The sequence below is a fragment of the Ovis aries genome, chromosome 1 (genome assembly GCF_016772045.2).
Source record: "Ovis aries strain OAR_USU_Benz2616 breed Rambouillet chromosome 1, ARS-UI_Ramb_v3.0, whole genome shotgun sequence".
NCBI classification, from domain to species: domain Eukaryota; kingdom Metazoa; phylum Chordata; class Mammalia; order Artiodactyla; family Bovidae; genus Ovis; species Ovis aries.
Genome location: NC_056054.1, coordinates 265,999,626 through 266,022,235, shown reverse-complemented (window position 1 = coordinate 266,022,235; position 22,610 = coordinate 265,999,626). Strand labels below are relative to the sequence as shown.

Below are 22,610 nucleotides of genomic sequence, written 5' to 3'. Positions count from 1 at the left end.
TTATGGACCCCTCAACAAGTACATCTTAGACTGGGGTCAGGCTCTGTGCCTTAGGGGTCACTTACTGTAGATGATCCCCACCCCCCTGGGAAAGGACTGGCCACACAGCTGCAGCAGGAGGAGACAGGCCAGAGCCCGGGGAGGTGGAGCTGAGGAACCTGGGTCAGCAGTGGGGCGCCAAGCTTGGAAGCTTCTGCAGGATGGCTGCTGGGAGGAAAGGTGGTGAAGCCCCAGCGCCCCCTCGTGGCTTCTCTGTAGATGGCTGGGTGTTGGCAGGACAAGAGTTTCTGGGAAGCAGAGTAGCTGGGGCAAACACCACCCCCCACCATGTCCCAAGGTACCCAGGAGGTCCTGGGGACCCACCTCCCTGGGCAGAAGTTTCCAGAGTTGGCCTCTTGCCAAAACAAGGCCAGAAGGAAGTCTGACCACCAGGCAGTTTTAAACTTTTTTAAAAATACACTCTTTGGCTTCCTTTTATTTCTTGAGGATTACATGAATCGTGAACCATACATCAAGTGTCCCAGCCAGGTCCCCTCGCTGGGGTTGCCGGCAGAGGCTCTCTGCCCAGGCTGGGGGCATTCTGCTCCTCCTGCCTGGCGCCTGGCTCCTCTCTGGCACTCTGTTCGCCAGTCCACCTGTCCATGGTGCCCGCAGAGGCCCTACTTGGAGGAGGAGGTCATGAAGCTGTTCTCGATGCAGAGGACGATGAAGGCGTTGTGGCACCCAGCGGCTTTCTGCTCCAGCAGCCGGCCTGACAGCAGCGAGGAGGCCTGGCCCGTGGCCGCCCTGCTGTCCGTCCGCCACGTCTCGCAGTAGCTCTCGGTCAGCCGGCGCCCACTGGTGTCTGAGCCGTGCCACACGCTCTTCTGGGGCCTGCAAGATGCAACAGCTGTATGTCTCACTGGGCCTGCCTCTCCCAGGCTGTAGCCACCCCAAGCAGAAGAGGGTGTCTCCTGCTGGTGGAGGTTTGGTGGGGTGTGTGGGCCGCTGAGGAGCAAAAACTTGGGTTGCCAGCACTCAGGCCCACCCAGTCCTGGGGCTCTACCTCCCAGATCACACCCTGTGCTGCTGTTGCTTTGGGGGGCACTGCCTGGTGAGCAGGGCCTGGCAACATGGACGGCTGGCCTTTTGGGGTGGGTGCACCTGGCATCGAGTGGCCATGCCTGATAAAAGCTGCCAGCCTCCTCACTAGGAACCAGGTGTAGCCCCTTGGCTGGTGGAGCCCACAGGGGCCAGGGCATAGCCCTGGGCAGTGCTCCTCGATGAAGGCTGGGACACAGGCTCATGTGACACCCTGAGCCCCCTAAGTGTCCGCGAACAGGAGTCCTCACACCTGCTGGCAGAGCGCGATGGGTGTGGGGCCAGCCTGAGGGCCACCTGGTGACTTCTGCAAGCATGTTGGACACGTGTTCTCCGGCCCAGAAATTCCACTTTGAGGAATCTACATAAATAATTCGCTGTGATGTTTATGTGAGACTGGGGCCAGAGCCTGTGGTCTCCCAGACGTGCCTCCCCAGCAGAAGGCGGGGGGCACTTGCTGGGAAAGCAGGCCAGATGAAGGTGTTTTAGGTAATACCACAACCAACCACCTTTACCGCTCCTCCTGTGATCTTGGATTTTGTGGGTTTTAAGCTGTGAGCATGTGTCACAATTGAGTCAGCCTGCAGGCTCAGAGCCAGAGCATCCCCCTTTGCTCAGGACTCTCGGATCCAGAGGACCTGAGCCGCTGGCCCAGATGAAGACCTACCAGGCGGGATGCTGCAGGACATCTCTGCCGTCAAAGGAGAAGATGCGGGCGCTGGGCTTCAGCCAGCCCTGGGAGCCTAAGAACAAGGCCTCCCAGCTAGGAAACAGCACCTCGTCCTGCGGAGAAGAGGGGGTCAGCCCGTGTCTGGTCACCATCCGCCAGGGGCAAGGGTGGCTGGGTGGTCTCAGTGGTCTCCAAAACTCTCTCACCCATCCAAGGGTAGGTTGGCCCCAGGCCTCCTGCCCCCCAGGAAGGCAGGCACCCACCCCCAGCCCTGGACCCCGAGCTGGACCAAGTCTACCACCTCTGGTCCTGAGGGATGTGGGCACTCAGAGGATAGAACTCGGAGTATCTAGAAAGCACATTGTTCCCTTCCGGGAAGGAGCCACGGAACACAGCCCGGTAAAAGGCACTGCGCGGGGGCGGGGCCCACAGCAGAGCGTAAGGGCCTGGGGGGACCGGGCTGCCTCCCCCAGCTGGAGAGGCACCACGCTCCTGGCAGAACCGGGCAGGGGTCCCCAGAGGTGAGCGCGAGCAGGGCCGCGCACGCACCCTGAGGTTGACGACGGGCAGGGAGCCGCGGTCGGCGCGGCGCACGATGCTGTACAGGTCCTGCAACCGCGAGGACAGGAACGCGCGGAAGGTGCCGGCCAGCCCCGCGGCGCGCGCCTGCTGGAAGCACTGGAAGTCGGCGCCGCGGATGCCTCGCAGGCCGCCCGACTGCGGGCTGTTGAGCGCCACCAGGTGCAGCTGCGGGGGAGCTTCGGGTCACTGCTGCCCGCAGTCTCCGGGCGGGTCGCAGCCCGGGTCCCCGCCCCCGCCTCTGCCTCCTCCCTACCCGCCGCGCCCTCTCCCCAGCACCCTACCCGCCCCGCCCCGCTGCCCTAGGCTCCGGAATCTCCAGCGGGCGGGGTGTCACTCACCACCGGCTGGAAGTCGTGGTGGGTGTGGGAGGGCGAGGCCGTGGAGGTTACCGGCCGGAGGTGTGCGTAGGTGCCGTGGTGCGGGGCGCCGGGGTACGGCTGGGGGTGCGGCAGGCGCGGGGGACTGGCCAGGATGTCGTCCGCCCGCCAGGACCGCGCTGTCGGGTGTGGGGCCTCCCGGCGGGGGTAGGGATTACCCTCATGCAGCTGCACCAGGGGGGGCTGCAAGACGGCCACCTCGTTGTCCTGCAGGGGGAGTGGCGGACAGCGCGTGGGGCCGGGCCTGCTGCACCCGCGTGGGCCCCGTGGTGAGGCCTGCGGGGCGGCTTGGCGGGGTATGAGGGAGCGGGTGGGGCTCTGCTGCCGACCAGGGAGGTCCCGATGCCCGACCCTGCGCGCCCTTCATTTGCACCGGGCTGTGTTCTTGGGCGGCTGGGGCTAGACTGGAGGTGGTGAGCTGGGCATTGCACCCCAGACCTGGGGGCGCCTAGCCTGTCCGGAGGGAGCCGGCCTGCTGATATCTCAGTCGGGTCAGCTGGCCCTCTGCCCAAGCCCCCAGTCCTCACCCTCAGAAACCAGCTTCTCCCCTGACCCAGGGAGGGACCACCCTGACCCCACAGCCTCCCTGCCCTCCCACCACAGCAGCGGAGGTACCAACCCCTCAGAGTGGGACCTGGACCACCAAATCCTAGCGCACCCCCTCTTCCCGACTCCGCCCTTCCCACAGCACCCAAGCCTCTGACACCTGTCCACTGGTACTGGTGGTAATCTCTAATGCAGTCACACTGGTGTGATCACTTCGTGTGTCCACATGAGACGTGTCTGTCTACATTACCATGTTACTGCCCATCGCCCACTACCTTGGTGCCTGTCTCCCTGACAATGTCACCTGCGGCCAGGGGCCATGCCTGCTTAGGCACAGCTGTCCCCTGGAACAGCGCCCAGCAACTGGGAGGGAGGGGCACAGCTAGGTGCTGAGTGGGAGAAGGGACTCCCAAGCCCCTGCGGGGGCAGACAGACCCACACAGAACCCCACGCCCACAACCTAGGATGGAGCCCACTCCTGAACCGTTTGAGAAACTGTGACTTCTACTCAGAGGAGCCGCCGCCGGGTGACACAGCCCCTACCTAGGGAAACTGGACTATCCCCCTCCCCGCCTCTCCCCCTCCCCTCTCCCCCCACTCGCACCCCTGAAGGGTCTGTCCCTGTGCTGGCCCTGTGGACGAGGGCAGACAGACCAGAATCAAAAGCACCTCTCTCCTGGGAGGGCAATGAGGTGGTTGTGGGAAGAAGGGGCGATCCTTACCGTACCATGGGGGAGGGGCATGTGGGCCTCCAGCTGGAAGAAAACAGGATGGGGGTCACCTCAGGACCTCTGAGCCAGCCGGCACCACTCACCCAGGCCACCCCACCCCTAAGCTGTGTCCTGGTGGCCCCGCCCCCGCCCCCTCCCCCACCCCATGCCCGGCACAGTAAGGACATCTGTCAGTTTAAAAAGGAACAGCAACTCGTCTTTGAACTTAAAACTACTACAAAACAGCTTCTAAGAAAAGGAGGAGAGAGGCGAGCAAGGATGGGGGATCACTGGCTGTCACGCCCAGACCCAAGAGGACCCCACCTGGCTGGTCTAGTGCCCTCAACCCAAGCCTCACCAGGCCTCAACACCGAGCCTCCACCTCCCATCATCCCAGAGCGAGGAGGGAAGGCCGCCCCCCCCACCCACCACCTTGTGCAAGGAGAGCGCGTCCACGACTCACCAGAACCTTCCGGAACCCATTCCGGACCCGGACGTACAGCTCCTCCCTGTCGGCCACGTAGATGAGCCAGCCCTCCGGTACCTGCGGCACCTGGTCCACCAGCATCTGGTACGTCGCCCAGACCCTCACCTGCTGGAAGCCCAGCCCAGTGGATCCCTGCGGAGGGGCCTCAGGGCTCACAGAGGGGTGGGGCTGGGACGTCTGAAGACCTAGGTCGCCCCTCCTCCCCAGGCTGGCCCCAGGAGCGCTGTGGGGAGATGTCAGCCCCCGAGGCCCTGGGCCACACGGCCTCTGCACAGCAGAGGGAACTTCTCAGTGGCTCCCATCCGCCCCTGCCCATCTGACCCCAGCCACACCTGGGCCCCCACTTCTGCTTTGGAAACCGTGTCTCAGGGCCCTCAGTGCTGGGGTCCCCTGACAGCCTCTAAAGGGAAGGGTAGCTGGCCAGTGAGGGTCCCATAGATCAGGAGCAGGGGGGTGCTTACCCCTGAAGAAGTGCCCATGGATCCAGGGGGTCCTGGGGGCCCAGGTGGGCCTGGCGGGCCAGGAACACTGATGGCTACAAGAGAGGAGCCAGAGGTAGGAACACTGGCCCTGCCTGGAGGGGGCTGGAGCCCAGGGCCACTCCTCACCCTACTTACTCTGCCTGTAGGGGCCAGGAAAGGAAGGGGGTCCCGGGGGCCCTGGGGGTCCGGGAGGCCCAGGAGGCCCCTGGCGTCCCTCGTAGCCAATGCCAGGGGGTCCCTGAGGTCCCGGAGGGCCAGGCTGGCCGCGGACGCTCTCTCCCTTGGGGCCCTGGGGCAGACAGAACACGGAGCCTTGTCACCTGTGTCCCCAGGCCGGGCACAGGCAAGCCTGAGGGGCTGGGCTGCAGCTGCCGCGAGCCCATGGTCCCCGAACTGCTGTCCCCTCCCTGTCCCCGTCCTGCTCGCCCTCCGCTGGGAGGGGGCCCCAGGCTGCAGGCAAGGGCAGCCCCACACAGAGGCACAGCCCCAGGGCCCCCGGACGCTTTCAGGACAGAGGGTCTCCCTGAGGGGATTTGGTGGAGGACAGCACGAGCGGGAGAGGAGGTGCCCCCAGGTCAGGGCCCGATTGGGAGGGTGGCCGCTGTGAGCCCACCAGGCCTGACTCATGGGTGCCCCCAGCATGGGCACCCCCGCTGGGGCAAAGGACCAAGGTGGGTACTCGGAGCCCAGCCCACAGGGGCGACCTCCCTCAGCTCCAGGCTCCTGCATGTGGGCAGCTGTGGGTGACCTGGGGCCCCACTCACCGGAATCCCTGGGTAGCCAGGCGGGCCGGGGGGTCCAGGCACACCGGAGCCGAAAAATCCTCCGCCCCCGGGCTCACCCCTTTCTCCTTTCTGCCCAGCGGCCCCTCGTTCCCCCTTCTGCCCCTGTGGGTGGAAATGCTTGTGGGCGACAGTTCGGCTCCCGGTGGCTGCCAGCGTTGGGAGGGGTGGGCACAGCGGCCCCAGGCCCAGGCGAGGCAGCCAGATTCTTTGCAGCCCAAGCCTGGCCAGCCTGCAGGACGGGACTCAGCCTCCCAACCTCCCACTTCGTCCACCAAGTTCCCGAAAAGCGGAGCCGGGGATGGCGAGCCCTGGGTGTCCGCTGGGGACCCGTGGGGGGGGGGCAGTGTGAGGATGAAGGGTGCTACCCACCTTCATCTCGGCACCCAGCTGGAGGAGGTCGAACGGGAACTGCCCTATGGAGGGGTTTGGGGGAGTGCTTGGTGAGAGGCGGGCTTCCTCCAGTATCCCCCGGCCCCCAAACGCACCTACGTCTCCTTCTCTTTCTATAACCTCTGTATTTCTGTGCAGAGATCTCCTGCGTGTTTCGTTACATTTATTCCCAATTACTTGACACTTTCTGGTGTTTTTGCTCAGTATTATTGCTGACACACAGCACTGTGGATACAAGAGACTGATGTTTACTGTGAAACGACCACCACGGGATGTTCAGTTAACAACCACCATCTCTCTCTCACACTCACACACACAGGCCAAAGAGTAGTCGTCCACGCTGTGGCTGTACACGGTATGGTGTCTTCCACGCTGACTCCTGGTCGCTCCCTCGAGGGCAGACATGCCGCAGGGACTGGCCGTGCGTTGGGCGAGGGCCTGGGGGCCCCAGTGCCGGTGGGGGGCTGCTGTCACGGCTGAGCGGCTCCTCCACCCGCAGGCTGACCTGGCCTCTCGTCTGCTATCTTCCTCACTTACACACCCCACCTCTGATGAGTGGTTGTATGTTTTTCCTTTCAGATATGTTGCTTTTTGCTTTCTGTATCTTGAAGCTATGTTGTTAGGGGCACGGAAGTTCAGAATTGCTGTGCTTTCCTGGTGGATTTACCCCTCGATGATTATAAACTTAAAAAAAAAAATTACGGGGAGTGTTTCCGGCCCTAAGATAACTTGTCTGACTTCTCACAAGCACACACAAGTGTGTGCACACACCCACGGCTCCCTTCTCACCAGACCATGACCCGCTTTCCCCTCAGCTCTCACGTCCTTGCATTTGGGGGTGTCTCTTGTAAGCAGCATAGTTTTGTTTTTGTCCCGTTGACGACGTTTGTCCTTAAACAGGAGAGGACCCTCTCTCTGAACGTCTGCGTCGGTGGATCTGGGTTGACTCCATCTTCACTCTGTGTTCTGAAGCTTCAACATAGCTTCTCTGCCCACTGTTCCAGGCTCCGCTCCTCTCACGCTGACTCTGGGTCAAGTGTTTCCTATGCTTCTCTACCTTCCCGCTCTACCATCAGGGACATGTTCCTTCTGTCTTGATTGGTCCTGAGGTGTGCCCACCGGGGGACTCGTGTCCTGGGCTGGCCTCGATGCCCGCTTCCTCTTCCTATGGAAGGATGTCTTCACTGGGTGCAGAATTCTAGTGAGAATGTTAGTCCCTCAGTCATGTCCAGCTCTTTGCAACCCCATGGACTGTAGCCCACCACACTCTTCTGTCCGTCGACTTCTCCAGGCAAGAATACTGGAGTGGGTAGTCATTCCCTTCTCCAGAGGATCTTCCCAACCCAGGGATTGAACCCAGGTCTTTGAATTCTAGGCGAGCCGCTAATTTCTTCCAACGTCTTGAAACCTTTGCACCCTCTGGCTCCTCCCATCCTCATGAGGGATCAGCTGTGGGTCGTGTGGACTCTGGGTGAACACGACCTTGAACCCGGCCCTGGTTTGGAAGCTCAGCCATGATGCCTTCAAATGCTCTTCTGCACCCCGTCTGCCCCTTGCCTGACCCACATGTCCTCACCCACACATCTGACCTCCCTCGGCCTGTCCAACTTCCCAGCACATCGGCCGAGTTCCGTGCTGACCCCCCCCCCTCGTCATCTGGGTCCCAGCAGCTGAAGTCACACAGAATCTTCACATCCAGAGGCTGTGGTTTTCAGCCCGACAATTAAACCCTATTCTCGTCCATGCCTCCAGTCTGCACTGGCATCGCCTTCCCTCCGCGTCCAGGCACCGTCATCACCGTTAAGTCCGAGCCTGGAAACTCCTGTCCACGTTGCCCACTTCTTCCTCAAGAAACCCAGGCCCTCAACAAGCTCACCTTCCTCAAGAGTAAGGTTAGCTTCTGCTTCGGACAGCTTGAAGGGCAAACTTGAGCTTGGCCCTCCCCCAGAGCCCTGCCCTTGGTCACCCTTTGGCTGGCAGTGCCCAGGGGTCCAGCTGTCCCGGCTTTTGACCACCCTGCTCCCAGCGCCTACTTGATCTCTGATTTCACCCACCTGAAGAAGCAGGATTCGGCTGGGGATTCTTGCCATCTCAGGGGACATTGAGATGCTGGGGCTTCACCCCCTTGGAGGACCCCAGCCGACAAGGCTCCTGCAGTGCACTGGGGATGCTGGGTCTTCCCCAGAGGCTCACATGGGGGCCCAGCCCCGCTCCTCAAAGACTGGGTGCGGGGACACTCTGCCTGGCCATCACCTCAGCCCTGAGATCCTTCCCCCCTGGCCTGCCCCAAGGCTGTGCAGGAAACCAGGCGTCCCGTCAGGGCCCCTGAGCCCGGGAGGGACCCCCCCTCCTCCAGGAGATGGGCGGGCGACCACACACGCAGCCCCCCAGCTCAGAGCACTCTCACCTCGTGGTCCGGGCGGGCCCACATCTCCTTTGTCACCCTTGGGTCCAGAAGGCCCCTGGTGCCCTGGAGAGACACAGACCCCAGTGCCTGTTACTGAACGTGTACAGAAGCTGCTAGGACGCCCTCCTGCCCACATATGGCCTGACCCTGGGGGGCGCCAAGTGCACTGCAGGCCTGGGCCAGGGAGAGGGCAGCGTGTCAACCTGGGGAGCCTCAGAGCAAGAGCTGGTGAGCAGCCAGTGCCTGGTGGTCACAGCCCACGGGCCACAGCCTCTGCTCCCAGAGGCCACATCGCCCCTGCCTGGAGGGGCTGGCATGAGGAGCTGGAACTGGACTGTGGACAGCCAGTGAGTGGCCACTTGGTGTCCGCTCAGTGTCCACTCCTGTCCACAGCTGGACTTCCTGGAAGGCTATGCAGGATGGACCCTGGAGCCCAATAAACGCGCCGTGGTCAACTGGGGCTGGCGGTCCCAGATCATCCAGCTCCCCCGTGAGGGCTGCCCCACGAGACCTGCTCTGAGTTGTGGCCGGAGGGGCTGACCTGCCCTCCCTGAGGCCCCAGGATCCCTCACCTGGCAATCCCGGGGGTCCAGGGCGGCCAGAGTCCACAAATGCCTGTGAAGAACGGGCCGAAGCTGGCCATCAAGGAAGGTGCCCTGGAAACTGAGGGCACCACCCGCCCGAGGTCTCTGCCCAGATTCCCTGGAAGCCCCTGTGAGGTCACATGGGCCCCGTCCCCCACACCCCTCTCCCCAGGACAGAGAAGCAGGGAGGCGGGGAGAAGGTAGAGAACTTGGGGTTGGAGCTGGAGCCCTGGCTGTGACATGACCGCCCCACGCCACTGAGCCTTGTGAGGTGGGGGTGTCTGCCCCCAGGACCACAGGGCTCATGCTCGGGAGCCCAGATCCAGAGAGGACTCCCTTCCCCTACCTTCCTCTCCCCCCAGGGGCAGAGGGCTTGTCTTCTGACTGACTGCCCACCATGTGCAGCCTTCAAGGTGGTTGGACCTGGGTCCCACTGCCCTGGCCCCTCCCAGAAGGACCCCACCAGACACAGAGGTCATGGCTTGGCCTGCACCTGCCTGGGGCTCAGACCCTCTCTAGGGCTCAGATCCTCCCTGGGGGTCAACCTCTCTGGGGTCAGGGAAGGGTAGGGAGGCCGGTGTAGAGAAGAGTGTGGGGAGGAGTGTGTAGAGAAGAGTGGGTCTCGGTGACTCACGTTGCTGTCGTAGACAGGAGTCCCGGGAGGACCTGGGGGCCCTGGAGGCCCAGGTGGGCCAGGTGGACCCTGCGTGGGGGGAAGGGAAAGACCTGGTCAGTCTCGCTCCCAGCCAGGCCACCGACACTGGACAGGATGGCAGACGTGGGCGGGAGCGTTTCTGAAAATCACAGTAAAGTCAGAAAACATCTAATCAAGAAAGCAGCCAGTTTGCTCTGTGGCCACGGCTGTCCCCTTCCCATCCCCAGATGGCAGTCCTCCTCAAACCATCCCGCGGGGGGCGTGTGGGCGGCCATCTGGGCTGGACACGACCTCAGACATAGCTCGTGTGGTTACTGCCAGCTCGAAGGTTGGCCGTGTGTCTCCAAGGTCAGAGGGAGCCCACGAGGCCAGCGCCTGTGGGTTTCACTTGCGTTGCATGAACGTGACTGTCCGTTCGTTCACCCACTCATGGAAAGAGGAAAGACAGTCCATTCGTGCAGCATCAGAAGTGCCTGTTCCGAAAGGGCTCATTTGACAAAGGACCAGCCTGAGCGATGAAGGTACCGGGGCCCAAGATCCCGGGACCTCATGTGCGCCCTCTCTCAGCCCCTGGGCACCTTTGCCCCTGCCCTGTGGCTGAGGAAGGAGGGCTGAAGCAGAACAGACGCACAAGCTCAGGTCCATGAAGCAGCCAGTCCCACTGGACTCTGACCAGGGCAAGCGCACAGCGGCTGGAACGCTGCCTTGGGGACTCAGAACCACAGGAAGGATTGGACAGCCCGAGACCTCCTCCTGGACAGAAGCAACCGTCCTCCTCCATCACGGAGCTCCGCAGGTCGCTGCCCTGCATTCTGAGTCCTCATGAAATGTCCACCACGGTTTGGTCCGCCAGGAGGTGGTGGCAGGATGAAGACACGGTGGTGCCAGAGACACCAGAAGAGCAGAGGCCTCAACCGCCGCACCAGGACCCCACACTGCTCGTCCAGACTGTGACCCGGCTGGGAGGGAGCGGGTCCAGGGAAAAGGCTCTGAGTGGCCACAGGTTCACTAGGAGCCCAGATGGGTCCGGAAGGAGTCCTGCATCTCGACGGTGCATCTCAGATGGAGATGTCACAGGGCCTAACTGGCGACCTTACCGATCTGTGACCCTGGGCTCAAAAGGTGGCAGAAGCTGTAGCCCCATAGGCAGGAGGTGCCCACCGCAGAGCCCACGAGGCCTGCGGGCCCTTCCGAGAAAACCATGTTGTTCCGTGGCCTTGGCTCATGTATGTGTATGCATGTGAGTGTGTGCTCGAGGCTCTGCACGTCCGTGGTCACACGTCAAGGCCACGCAGAAGCCTCCCAGGGTTGAGCTCTGAGACCCAATCCGTTAGACCAGGCCCCCGGGCTTGGTTGCCCCCGCACCGCCTCGCACGCCCCATTGGACACTCACCCTCATGCCGAATCCCACGCTGGCGTCCCCCGGCTCCCCCTTCTCCCCTTTCAGTCCATTCATCCCGGGACGCCCCTGCGGCAGAGCACAGTGGGTGGGGGGCTGCAGGGCGCTGGCCAAGCAGCTCCTGTCCCCACCCAGGCCCTCCTCGGGGTGTCTGTTCCTCTGGGGCCTGAGCTGCCTGTGAGCAGGGCTACAGAGACCCATGCTTGAGGGGTGGGTGGTCTCCAGGGGAAGGGCAGCAGTGGGGCTGTAGTCCACTCCCCTCTGGGCCCACTCTTCGCATGGGCCTGGGCTGATGCCTGCACCTGGCTTCAGACCCAGGGACCTACCGGCCGTCCAGGGAATCCGATCTCTCCCTTGTGGCCGGGCCGCCCATACGGACCCTGTGGTGGGGAGGGGGAGACCAGGTTTCAGGTGGGCAGGAACGAGACCCCCGTCTGGGGTCTCCCTCCTGACACCCGCCCCCCATTCAGAGGTGCAGCCGGATGTCAGCTCGGCTCCCTGCCAACCCAGCAGTCAGGCAGGCAGCAGTGCCCTCTGAAGCCTCCTGTGTGCTTTCACACCCAGCGCAAGTGTGTGCACTTTGGGGAAGCCTGGTCTACTCACCGGGGGTCCTCGGAAGCCGGGCTCACCCTGAACAGAAAATCAGAGGCACCGTTAAGTGGCTTCAGGTCACCCCCTAGCAGGCAGCCCCGAGGGGTCCCTGTGTCCCTGAACGCCTGCAGTGGAGCCCAGGAAGGGAAGCAAAGAACTAGAGGGAGGGGGCTGTGGCTGGGGGTTGTGTCCTGGGCACGTGCACGGGGCACATGCCAGGGGTCCTGAAGCTTGGGGGGCCGGCCCTGCAGTCCAGGCTGGGGTTTGCGGGCCCCCTGTAGGCCTGTCCCCAGCAGCCTGCTGATCTGGGCCCAGCTCTCCCCAGGGCTGGGGGTCACCTGCTGGGAGCAGGGGACCCAGGGCACAGGCTCCCCAAGGGACCCACTCCTGAGCCCAGCCATTCTTGGCTCCCTCCTGAGGAAGGAAGGCTGGACCCCAGCCCTAGTGGTGATGCCTCCAGAGGCTGAGGACCAGCCGGGCGCTGCAGGAGGTGCAGCTCCCAGGGGTGAGGCCGAGGCCAGGAAACAAGGCCCCCAGGAGCCCCCAGCCCCTCTGCAAGGTGGGTTCAGCTGACGGGCAGAAGACAAAGGGCCAGCCAGGCCAAGGCTTAGCTGAGATTTAGGCTTTGGGGGCCCTCCCAGCAGGTTGGTGGGAGAGGAGCAAACGGGTGGGCGAGGGACCCAGGCTACAGAACTTTCTGGGAGCTGACCTGGAGAGGCTCCCACGCACAGGCAGGACCTGCCCCCTTAGGAGGACCCTCCTCTGTGCCGTCTCCATGGCCCCAGCCCACTGCCCCAGCCTGGGCTCATCCAGACACCCCTCACCTTGGCTCCTTTCTGGGCGGGGGTCAGTGCTCTGCCGTCAGGGCCGAAGAACGTGCCCGGCTCTCCCTTCTCACCCTGGAATGGAGCAGCAGGTCAGAAGGCCAGCTTGGAAGAATGGGCCTCGCACCCCTTGTAGACTCTCCTTGGCACCAACTCGACACCCAAGGACAGGGAGCCATGAGTGGGGCCTCCGCTGATGCAGGGAAACAAGCAGAGGAAATGCACAGGCCCAGCCCCCGTCCCCAGGCCCCTCCCCGCGAGCAGTCACCCAGTGACCCCAGACAGCCCCTTGGGGCTCCTCACCTTGGGTCCCGGGATGCCCTGCTGGCCTTTGGCGCCCAGGTCTCCCTTTGGCCCGGCTGGTCCCTGTAGGGAGACACAGAGGGCTTTCCGGAACGGCCCTGCTCTGGCTCAGTGACCCACAGCCCAGCCCCAGACACCTGCCTGAGACCCCTGGCCAGACAGGGGCTCCTGCTCCAGTTCCTCGGCCTCATGGGCTCCCCCCACCCCCAGCGCAGGAGGCCCTAAGCGCCCCCAGAGGTACTCACGGGGAAGCCAGCGAAGCCTGCACGGCCCTGCGGAGAGAGGACAGTCAGGACCCCCCTGGGAGAGGCTGCCCACGCCCAGCCCATCCTGGGGTGCAAGTACCTCGGGGCCTGGCACGCTCGCCAGCACTCTCTGTCCACGGGTCAGCAGAGCCATGGAGAAAGAAGGAAAGGTACCACGTTTACTACGACGTTAGCCACAGAGACCCACGGAAAGTCAGCATAAAGGAAATCCTCCCGAGGTCCCTGAGATGAGAAGTGAAGCCCCTTCCACCTCCGGGAGCCTGCCTCCTGCACCAAAGAAACTGCCTGGGACCCTGGGGCCAGGGGACAGTGCCCCACCCTGGGGGGACATGTCACAGCAGGAGCAGGTGACATGCAGACAAACGGCACGAGCAGTGGGCAGCTCCGGAAGGCCCGACCTCCACCCGAGAAGCCCCGCGGAATCAGCAGAATGGGACCTCATGTCTCTGGGGGTTGTCCCATGGGGGAGGACTGGAGGCCCTGATGACCGCAACCAACCCTGGGGGGCCAGGCAGAGCGTGTGCCCACCCACTCAGGTCCTTACGTCCTGCTCCGACACGTAGACGACAGGTCCTGGGGGTCCAGGAGGTCCCGGGAGTCCTGGCTGCCCCACTCCATCCTTCCCTGGGTCTCCCTGGAAGAGAAAGCCAGTGATCCACACTTGCGTTTCCTGTAGGGGGTGAACTGCAGCCCAGCTGGCACTTGGGAGGGCTCCCAGTGTCCACGGGGTGTGAGGAGGTGCCTGGAGGCTGAGCACAGTGGTCTCGAGAGTGGCCCCCCCACCCCAGGCAGGGCAGGCTCTGAGCCTGGATCCCCACCCCAAGTCTCCAAGGCCGCATGGGTGGGCCTAGGGCAGAGGACAGCAGCCCTGGTCCCGCCATGCACCAGCCAGCCCATCCACCAATTTCCACAACCCCCCACACTCACTTTCTCTCCCTGAGTCCCCTTTTCTCCTTTTGGTCCCTGTGGAGACAGAAAGGAAATAGTTTATCATACACAGAACATGAGCCCCACTTCCTGGAGACCCCGGACCTCTGGGACTGGCCTTGAGTGAACACCTGGAGCTTTTCTTCACTGACCATGTGGGGCCTGAGGTGGGGTGTTAGCTATGCAGGAAACTTCTCTGGCAGCCTGGACCCCCAACTCACGTCCCGTAGAGCTGGGGTCTCTGGTCCCCGTGGGGACACTGAGATACACGCTGGGGTGCTAGCTCTCATCCCTGTGTGGCGACCTTGGGGCTGTCGGCCCTGTAGCCCTGGGCAGTCACTCACCTGGGGTCCAGCTGCACCCTCTCTGCCTGGGAGGCCGGGGAAGCCAGGTGCTCCGTCTGCTCCAACTTCTCCCTTCAGGGACACAAGGACAGCATGTATGTCAGCCAGGGCCCAGTGGACATGGTGTCTGGGAGCCACGGTGTCTGGGAGCTGGCCAGCCCGTGGTTTCTAGGGGTGATTCAACCTGATCAGCCTCCTCAGGAGCACCATGGGGGCAGGGGTCAGAGGCCTCTATGGCAGAGCTGAGATGGGAGGGAAAACCTGGGGCACCTCAAGTGGGTGGATTTGGGGGTGGTGGGAGGACGATGCTGGGCCTGGTGTGGACCAGCCAAGCCCTGACCTCAGCCTGGGGGCCCCTCCCTGTACCCAAACCAGGGCTGCTCACTGTGGATTTCCTGATCCTGAGGAAACGTTCTTACCTTGCTCCCTGGTGGCCCCACAGCTCCAGGATCCCCCTAAAGTGGACAAAGGGTTTTGTGGGGTTGCGAGCACTGCCCACCCGCTGGGCGGCACCCACCCCTCCTCCAGGGAACCACTCAGGTGTCCCCAGACTGCAGCCCCAGCTCATATCTGAGGGCTGGGACCCTGTGCCCCCCACAGGCGGAGTCCCAGCCTGGACGCTGCGGCAAGCCAGGCCACCGTGCCCCTCTGAAGAGCAGCTGCACTCAGGGGACTATCACAGCTTTAGAAAGGCTGAAATTGCATCCTCCTTAAAAAGCAATTCTTTGAACTGTCCCAAAGGCTTGCAACTCAAAGCAGAATGCTCCAGGGGACTGGGTGGTGGGTAGGAGCTGACAATCAGTGGACCCCGCAGAGCCAGAAAGGCTTGTGTGCGAGGGGTGGGGGCCACTGTCCTCCAGGGACAGAGAGAGGGGGCAGAGCCAAGTGAGGATGACCGCGAGAAGCAGCCAGGTTCTGCCCAGCGCCACCCACTGCCCCAGACTGGGGGCTCCTTCCCTGAACCCCACCCCCTCTCCCCTCCATCGGCACAGACCTCGGACACATGGAGCCAAGGGTCTGGATCCCCGCAGTCAGAAGGATGGCAGGGCCACCGCCCCCTACCCCAGCCCTGGGCACCACTTCCCCATTAGATTTTCTTGTATTTTGCAAATTCCCCACAAGGAACTCCAGGCCACTGAGCAGTGGCTCCTGGCAGCTGCGACCACCCCCAGGTTAACAGATCTCTCACTGACCTTGACTCCGGGCGTGCCAGGCGGTCCCTGTTGGGGGCAGAGAAGGAACAGGGCCCAGTCAGGGCTGCTCCTGGCCCTGAGGGTGCAGCCTTTCCCCATAAGAAAACCAGCCCCTCCTGTGCTCACAACTTTTAACAAACATGGAGGGAGGAAAACGGCATTTATCAACAGGGACCTGCATACCCCCATACTCCCCGAAGTGGTCTGTTCTTGGCACCACCCTGCAGATGACGAGTGTTGAGTCACCCCAACACAAAGAGACTTGCACTTTATTAACGAGAAACAACGCTGCCATCCAACTGGCTCGTTCAACCTCACTCGAGGGTCTCCATCACTGAGGCCATGCAACAGCCCACGGATCCCTCCAGGGTCAAGCCGCACTGCAGCTCTGTCCCTGGACCTAAAGAGGGGACCCCAGCCCCTGCAACCCTGCCTGGTCACCTTGGCTCACATTTCACCTGATGCCAAGGCAGCCAACCCCTACTGCCCCAAACTAAGCCTCTCTGCAGCATAAAGGGGAAGGTACCAACTTAAAGGGCAACACTGCTCCACTCCCCAGTTAGCCTCTGTCCAAGTGAGGACCCTCAAGCGGCGGTGCCCAGTGCAGGAGGCCTGATCCGCCACTCCCTCGCTGGGCTGAGACTCCAAGGGCCCAGCTGGATACAGGTCTCAGGCCCCCCAGGCACCCCCAGTGGGGTCTGTGCTGGCTCCTGAGGGAAGGGAGCCCCTTCTCTGCCCATCCCAGGTGTCCTGTCCCCTGAGCCCCTTGCACGTCCGTCTGGTCTAGACCCTGGTTATCTCTGGACACCAGGCTCTCAGCTGGACCTGAGCCTGACCAGTGCACACGTTGATGGCTCAACGAGGTGGAACAGCATAGGACTGGCCCCATCTTTATTTAATTAAAGTTCTGCTCAGGTCAGAAACGTGGCACAAAGTTAGAGCCATAAGGAGACGTGGGTGGGCGTTCCTAGCAAGAACCATCTCTAGGGCCCAGCCTGCCATGTGGTCATCCAGCTCCACCACCGGTGGCACTTCTCACACTGGAGACTTAATTCCCTCCCCGGTGGCCTGAGGGGGACAGTGTCCTAGATGCAGGCAGCTCACCGCCCCTCACGGGGCTGCTCCTGGTCCCCGCCAGAGGCCAGTCCCAGGAGCGCCCTGCCCCCAGGAAGTCCCGTCCCTAAGTTGACCACGCCCAGCTCTGGCGCTTACCTGCAGCCCGTCAGCACCTCGGGCTGTTGACCAGAAGGGGCTCCCGGAGCCTTCCATGTCGTCCTGGAGGAGAACACAGGGACCCTCAGGTCCCTTTCTCACAGGGAGAGACCTGGGTGCACCCCCGGAGAGGGTGGCTTCTCAGGGTGGGGAGGGGGGTCACCGGTTGTAGGGCTCCTGCTGGGTGGGGTCCCGGGACCCCAGACATGCTGGGCTATAAATGTCCCCCCATTCCACACTCTGAGGCCGACCCGCCTGTCCTGGGCGACAGACATGGACAGGGGCTCCCCTGTGAAGACTCCGCCCCCGCCAGCTGAGACAAGCCCAGGTAGGGGCGGCACCACTGTGGCTCCAGCAGTGCCGGTCAGCGTGGGTGTCCGACGGCACAGGGAGCCAGGAGCTGCGGGTACTCACAAACCCTGCGGCGAATCCTGGGCCTGGGGGCCCGGGGGGGCCAGGGGGCCCTGGCGGGCCTGCGGGTCCGGGGGCTCCTGCCAGGCCGTGCTCCCCAGGAGCGCCGATGGGGCCAGGGTCTCCCTTGCTTCCCTGTGCAGGTGGAGAAAGTTGTCACCCTCAGCTTCGGGTGTCACTAAACCCCAGGCACCCCAGCATTCTGGGTGCCCTGGCCCCATCCTGAGTATGTTTTCCTCTGAAAAGCCAGGGGACAAACAGCCCACCAGGGGCTGTACAAATCCCATGGCACCTTTGTGCTGACCCCACGAGACCCTGTCCACTTAACATGGAACCACCACCAAGTGAGAGTCCCAGACGGTGCCTGAGACGCTCCTCCAGGCCCTCGGAGCTCAGCGTGCGAGAAGGGGAAGCGCCACTAGAAGGAGCAGGCAGGGGGGCGGTACCCCGCCACGGTCGGCTGGGGGGCAGCCATTGGAGCTCCTGCATCTCGCTCTAGCTGCTTGCTCGAGTGTGCTCGCAACTCCGAGTGGCCCCTGCACCCAAGCGTCTAATTCTAGGGCCTGGGGTCTCAGCTACAGTGGACCTGACCTCACCTCTGCTGAATTTCACCCCCGGCTATGCCTTTTCCCTCCCTAGAAACTTCACCAGCTTTTCCTGGTTATCGCTGAAGCCTGTACCTGTGCATGTGTGTGTGTGTGTGTTTACACACCTGCATTTCCATTTTGAAACTCATCCTTCCCTCCAGGCTCCTCCTGACCGTCTGTCTAATTGCTTCCCAATCCCACTGCCATCCTCCCCTGCTCCCCATGGGTTTCCCCAGTGGACGGGCCTGGAGCTTCACCACCTAAGCAGCATCCTGGGGAGAGGCGCTCACACCTGGGGAGGCTTCAGATCAGCGCCCACTGGTCCAGCTCACGGATGGGCTGGGGCCTCGGGGAGGGGGGCACAGATGTGGCCATAGGGGTGTGGACCTGCTCTGGACACACTGAGGTCCCAGCAGCAGCACCCTCTCCCCTGCAGCTCCTCCCCCCAACAGTCCACCTCACCCCGCAGGCCCCATCCCTCCTGCAACTCCCCCCCGCGGCTCCTCCCTCATCCCCGCAGTCCCCACCCCCCCAGTAGCCTCCTTCTCCCCTGCATTCCCCCATCTTTTGGGTTTGGCTGGGTTACCAGCTCCTGAGCACATCTGCTCTCACGCCATCCCTAGACTAGAGCTTGGGTGGAAACGGTCTTGCAGGACAAACGTGGCACCCAGTGCCGGGCACTTCAGGACTGGACCCCACAGTCAGTGCCTGGGGGTTGAATCTCCTGGCTGCTGTGCCCCCAACCCACACCCTTGCCCGGGTCCATCCCACTCAGGCAGAACAGCAGCACCAGGCTTCATCTGTACCTTGGGTCCTGGGGCGCCCGCCTCACCCTGCAGGAGGAGAGAGCAGTTACTTCGCAGTCGGACCAGGAGCTTCGTCCCAGCCCACTGACTTTCTCTAAAATTTCCAGGGTCTCCTGGCTCTTCCAGCCATTGTCTACCCCTCCCCCACTTCAGATGGGAACAGAGGCTCCGGGGGAGGCTCAGTCTTGGGGGGGCAGAGGTGACCTCACTGCCCAATTGTGACCCCCCCCCCCACACACCCAGGAGGAGAGTCCTTCTAGCTCAGTAGCTGCAGAACTCTGAGCACAGAGGGTTTCCTAACACCAGCTCCTCTGCTGAGCCTCAGATAGCCGGGTTCTCAGGAAGGATCGTGGGGTGCATCGTCTCCATACGACTGTGTGGGCTCCTCCCCAGATCCACCCCCTAAAGCCATGTGGAAACCACAGGCTCAGTTACAGGTTGGTGCAGCCTTTAAGTTTCTCTGTTACTAATGCAATTAAATACAAACTTGAAATAAAATGTTCAAACCAACTAAAGCGTCAATATTCTTCAAAACCCTTAGGCCAATCACTGTTATGAATACATAGCATGAACAAGGCCCTGGGTTTTTACAGGAGCCCCAGCAGCTGGTTCTTAGCCAGCGAGAGAACCCAGGGCTCCCCGGCTGTCAGGCTGTGATGACCACAGCTCCCAGGCGGACTGAAGTCCTTATGGCCTCTGGCCTGCCATTTCTCCTCCCTGGTGGCCTGGGGCATTGCCATCCGAACACCCACACGCTATGGAGCTAGGTCAACACCCCGGGTGCTGGGGGAGGGACTTACGAGGCTGCCTTTCTGTCCAGTCAGTCCTGGTTGTCCGTCTTTTCCTGGAATACCTGGGGGTCCCTGGCGAGAGAGGAGCAGAGTGTGGGCAGATGGAATTCAGTCACCAAAAAGAATTCACAGGTCAGCAGATGACCATCTGTGTGTGCACATGTTTCCTGGACAACACCCGAGATGCTCCTGGCCACGCTCTCGGGAGACTTGCCTACGGAGCACATCTGAGGGCACTTGAATAACTTTGATCAGGTTTTTATTTATTTCTTCCACATTTTTAGTTTAATTTGAACTGTCAGTCAAATTGTGGAGAATAAGCAGGGCGGCCAGCCCCACAAGGAGGGGGCAGCCTCAGGGGCTGAGGTTGGGCTGCTTGTGGACTCTTGGAAAAAGGTCCTCAGGCCTTCTGGAGGACAACACAAGGAACTCAACTCTGTCCCTGAGCGCGTTTCTGGTGACAATCAGGCTGCACACACCTGGTTCCTGTGACCCAGCCTCAACAGTGACACCCCCGGGCCCCTGCCTGGCCACGGTGCAGTGGCTCCTGTGCTGGGGGCTGGGGCAGAGGAATCCTGAGGGCCCTGTGCACAGCGAGTCGGCCAAACATGGGCCTCTCTTGGCCCCCTGCTCTCCGGGCAGCAGGGCCCACTGCTGCCCATGAGAGTAACCCCTGGAGACGGCCTCTGCCAGGCCAGCTGACCTACGTGTGGCCAGGGAGGTGAGCAGCCTTGCATACAGTCACCTGCAGCTCGGCACCCAGAACCACGGGGCTGCCCACCCGGGGGGCCCAAGGAAAGGAGCCCCCAGGAGGGGGTGGGGGGTGGGGAGTACAGAGCTGTTGAAGGGGACGTGTGCCCACATTTGCTGTCCCTCGCAGGCCGGGATGTGAACAAGGGCGGGTGAGAGCAGGCAGGCTTACCGGGGGGCCTGGAACCCCAGGCAGCCCATCCCTCCCAGGCACTCCGGGCAGGCCTGCGGGGCCAGGGACGTCCGAGCTGTTCATCCCGAAGCGGCCTGGTTCCCCTGGCAAGCCTGGGACACCAGGGGGCCCGGGGGGGCCGGGGAAGCCGCGAGGGCCCTGGACATGGAAAAACACAGCATGGTCACTGCGCACAGCACCGGCTGCAGGGCGCCCCGCCAGGCCTCACACCGCACCACAGGTTCCACTGGCACTTGGGGACCGCAGAGTCGTGGCCACCACAGCCAAGGGACACTCACACGGAGGCTCTCCAGGTCGCCGCCAAAACCGGACCCCTCCATGTCGATGAAGGTCTGAGGAGAGAGATGAGTCTGCAGGGGCCCAGGCCGTCCACCTCCAGCCACTGGTGAGGCAGCAGCCTGGCCAGCGCTGGGCTTCCCTGAGCATGGCCCCTCACTGACAGCCATGCAGGACTTTCCTGCTGACCCCCAGCCCCACTACATAACAACCCCCATGGGGGCAGGAACTGAGTCTCTGGGCCTGGACGCCCCGGGGAGGCCGGGTCTGGACTGAGCAGCACAGCCTTGGGAAGCTGAGGCCTGCAGGTGGGCGGGAGGCCCCTCTGCTGGGACAGGGCCAACCCCGAGGTAGAAGAAGCAGGACTCACCAGCCTGTCGGGTTTGAAGGAGGGCCCTGGGGGCCCCGGAGGCCCCTGGGGTCCTGGAGGTCCCCTCGGTCCGACTCCAGGATCCCCCTGTGAACAGAAGACCCAGTTATGCCAGGGTCAGGGTGGAGAACAGCACACGCACCCCCACACCCATCCTGGTTACCACTCACCTTCTCGCCCTTGGGGCCCACGTCTCCTGGGGTTCCTGGGAAGCCCTGTGGCCCAGTGTCCCCCTGGAAGACAGAGGCCAGGCAGCTCGGTCAGGAGAAGGCCCTGTGCCTTGTCCCCGGCTGAGCCACCACCAATACATGCCTTTGTGCCCATAGAGCAGTGCAGAGCAGACGGGGTTGGGTCCCCAGGGGCGGTGGGGATGTCATGGGGGCTGCAGGTGGGCACCACCGACCTCAGAGATGTGAGCCCCTCCAGGGAGGGCGCCCCACAGAGGTGACCACAGCGTTCTGTGCACACCAGGCTGGAGGGCAGCACCCTGCCTGTCACACGCGAGCTGTGGGGGCACTGAGGACAGGAGAGCCGCGTGTGCACTGCCCAGGTGAGTGGGCTGAGTCGAGCGGCCTAAATTGCCCCTCAGTGTGACTAAGTGTCCATGCCCAGGGCTCTTGTGATTTGAGGCCCAATGCACCCTGATCCGGGAGCTAGCTAATCCAGTCATTGGACCCTGGATTCCACACACACACACGCATCCCGCTCTGCCGAGGCCCCCCAGTACAACTGAGCCGAGCTCCGGTCTCAGGTGCGAAGAGACTCCTGCAGGACGTCCCCCTGCCCCGTCCTTCCTGAGTCTCTCTCGAGACCGAGTCTCCCTTAATCCCATGAGCCTCCCAGGCCTCCTCATCACCATTCGCTGGTCTGTTGTTTCCTAAATCTTTATCTGAGCCTTCATGAGTCATTTTACTCTACTTCTTGGAAATCGCATTTGATCATTTTTAAAATCCAAACAAACTCTGACCCGTGGGCAGGCTGGCGAGCCCGCCATCCCTGCTGCGAGCGTGCCTCGTCTTCTCCATGTGCCGTCCCCCCACCCACACCCAGGCTGCTCCTCTGTCGTCTGTGATTTCCTCTAGAATCTGAAGCTTTACCTTTCATTTCTTTCCTTTCTTTGTTCCTAGTAGTCTACACATCTCAATACACCTGCTTAAATGTATGTTTTTCTATCAACAGTTAAACTTACATTTTGTTAACAAAAGGTAAGTTTCATTTTCAAAATATTTGGAAACCTCTCTAGTAGGTTGAGTTCAAAAAATCCCAGGGGTGGGGAAGTGGAGAGCCAAAGGCCTCCGGCAAGCATCGCAGATAACACAGGTTCTGAAGGAAAAGGCAACTTACGGGCTTCCCGTCTTCACCAGGATCACCCTGGAAGGCAGGAGAGAACCATTAGTGGCAGAAAATTATAGCCCTGACCCTACCCTGAGCTGAACACGCAAATGGACTCCAGCCCCCCAACCACCCCCCAGAGTGCTGACTCCCATGGGGCTGGGAATTTTCCATCTGTCCAGGGCACTGCGTCCATGCCCCCTGGCCCCATCTCCCGCTCTACCCAGGGAAGGAGGCTGCAGTCTGGGCCCAGGACCCGGCACCACCCCCCGCCCCCGAC

General features: G+C 62.4%; 1 protein-coding gene across 6 annotated transcripts in view; it reads right to left on the bottom strand.

The window, feature by feature from the left end:
* Positions 1–436: 436 nt before the first annotated feature.
* The window catches only part of COL18A1 (collagen type XVIII alpha 1 chain), a 91,988-nt gene continuing 69,814 nt past the window's right edge, over positions 437–22,610 (bottom strand). For 3 of the 6 annotated variants that reach the window (XM_042237849.1, XM_027961156.2, XM_042237829.1), the window contains 34 exons: positions 22,343–22,369; positions 21,169–21,231; positions 20,999–21,085; positions 20,631–20,684; positions 20,332–20,490; positions 19,419–19,481; positions 18,619–18,645; positions 17,229–17,360; positions 16,815–16,877; positions 15,603–15,629; positions 14,829–14,864; positions 14,410–14,481; positions 14,066–14,101; positions 13,683–13,772; positions 13,218–13,247; positions 13,118–13,144; positions 12,873–12,935; positions 12,570–12,644; positions 11,758–11,784; positions 11,481–11,534; positions 11,149–11,223; positions 9,735–9,803; positions 9,089–9,131; positions 8,517–8,579; positions 6,089–6,132; positions 5,699–5,821; positions 5,070–5,223; positions 4,914–4,987; positions 4,429–4,584; positions 3,978–4,010; positions 2,671–2,916; positions 2,300–2,497; positions 1,748–1,863; positions 437–873 (listed from right to left, as the gene is read on the bottom strand). In XM_042237849.1, the coding sequence (XP_042093783.1) occupies positions 660–873; positions 1,748–1,863; positions 2,300–2,497; positions 2,671–2,916; positions 3,978–4,010; positions 4,429–4,584; positions 4,914–4,987; positions 5,070–5,223; positions 5,699–5,821; positions 6,089–6,132; positions 8,517–8,579; positions 9,089–9,131; positions 9,735–9,803; positions 11,149–11,223; positions 11,481–11,534; positions 11,758–11,784; positions 12,570–12,644; positions 12,873–12,935; positions 13,118–13,144; positions 13,218–13,247; positions 13,683–13,772; positions 14,066–14,101; positions 14,410–14,481; positions 14,829–14,864; positions 15,603–15,629; positions 16,815–16,877; positions 17,229–17,360; positions 18,619–18,645; positions 19,419–19,481; positions 20,332–20,490; positions 20,631–20,684; positions 20,999–21,085; positions 21,169–21,231; positions 22,343–22,369 (2,820 nt within the window). In that variant the 3' untranslated portion in view covers positions 437–659. The remainder of the gene's footprint in view (positions 874–1,747; positions 1,864–2,299; positions 2,498–2,670; positions 2,917–3,977; positions 4,011–4,428; positions 4,585–4,913; positions 4,988–5,069; positions 5,224–5,698; positions 5,822–6,088; positions 6,133–8,516; positions 8,580–9,088; positions 9,132–9,734; positions 9,804–11,148; positions 11,224–11,480; positions 11,535–11,757; positions 11,785–12,569; positions 12,645–12,872; positions 12,936–13,117; positions 13,145–13,217; positions 13,248–13,682; positions 13,773–14,065; positions 14,102–14,409; positions 14,482–14,828; positions 14,865–15,602; positions 15,630–16,814; positions 16,878–17,228; positions 17,361–18,618; positions 18,646–19,418; positions 19,482–20,331; positions 20,491–20,630; positions 20,685–20,998; positions 21,086–21,168; positions 21,232–22,342; positions 22,370–22,610) is intronic. The other 3 variants (XM_027961167.2, XM_027961174.2, XM_042237830.1) reach the window with 2 other exon arrangements.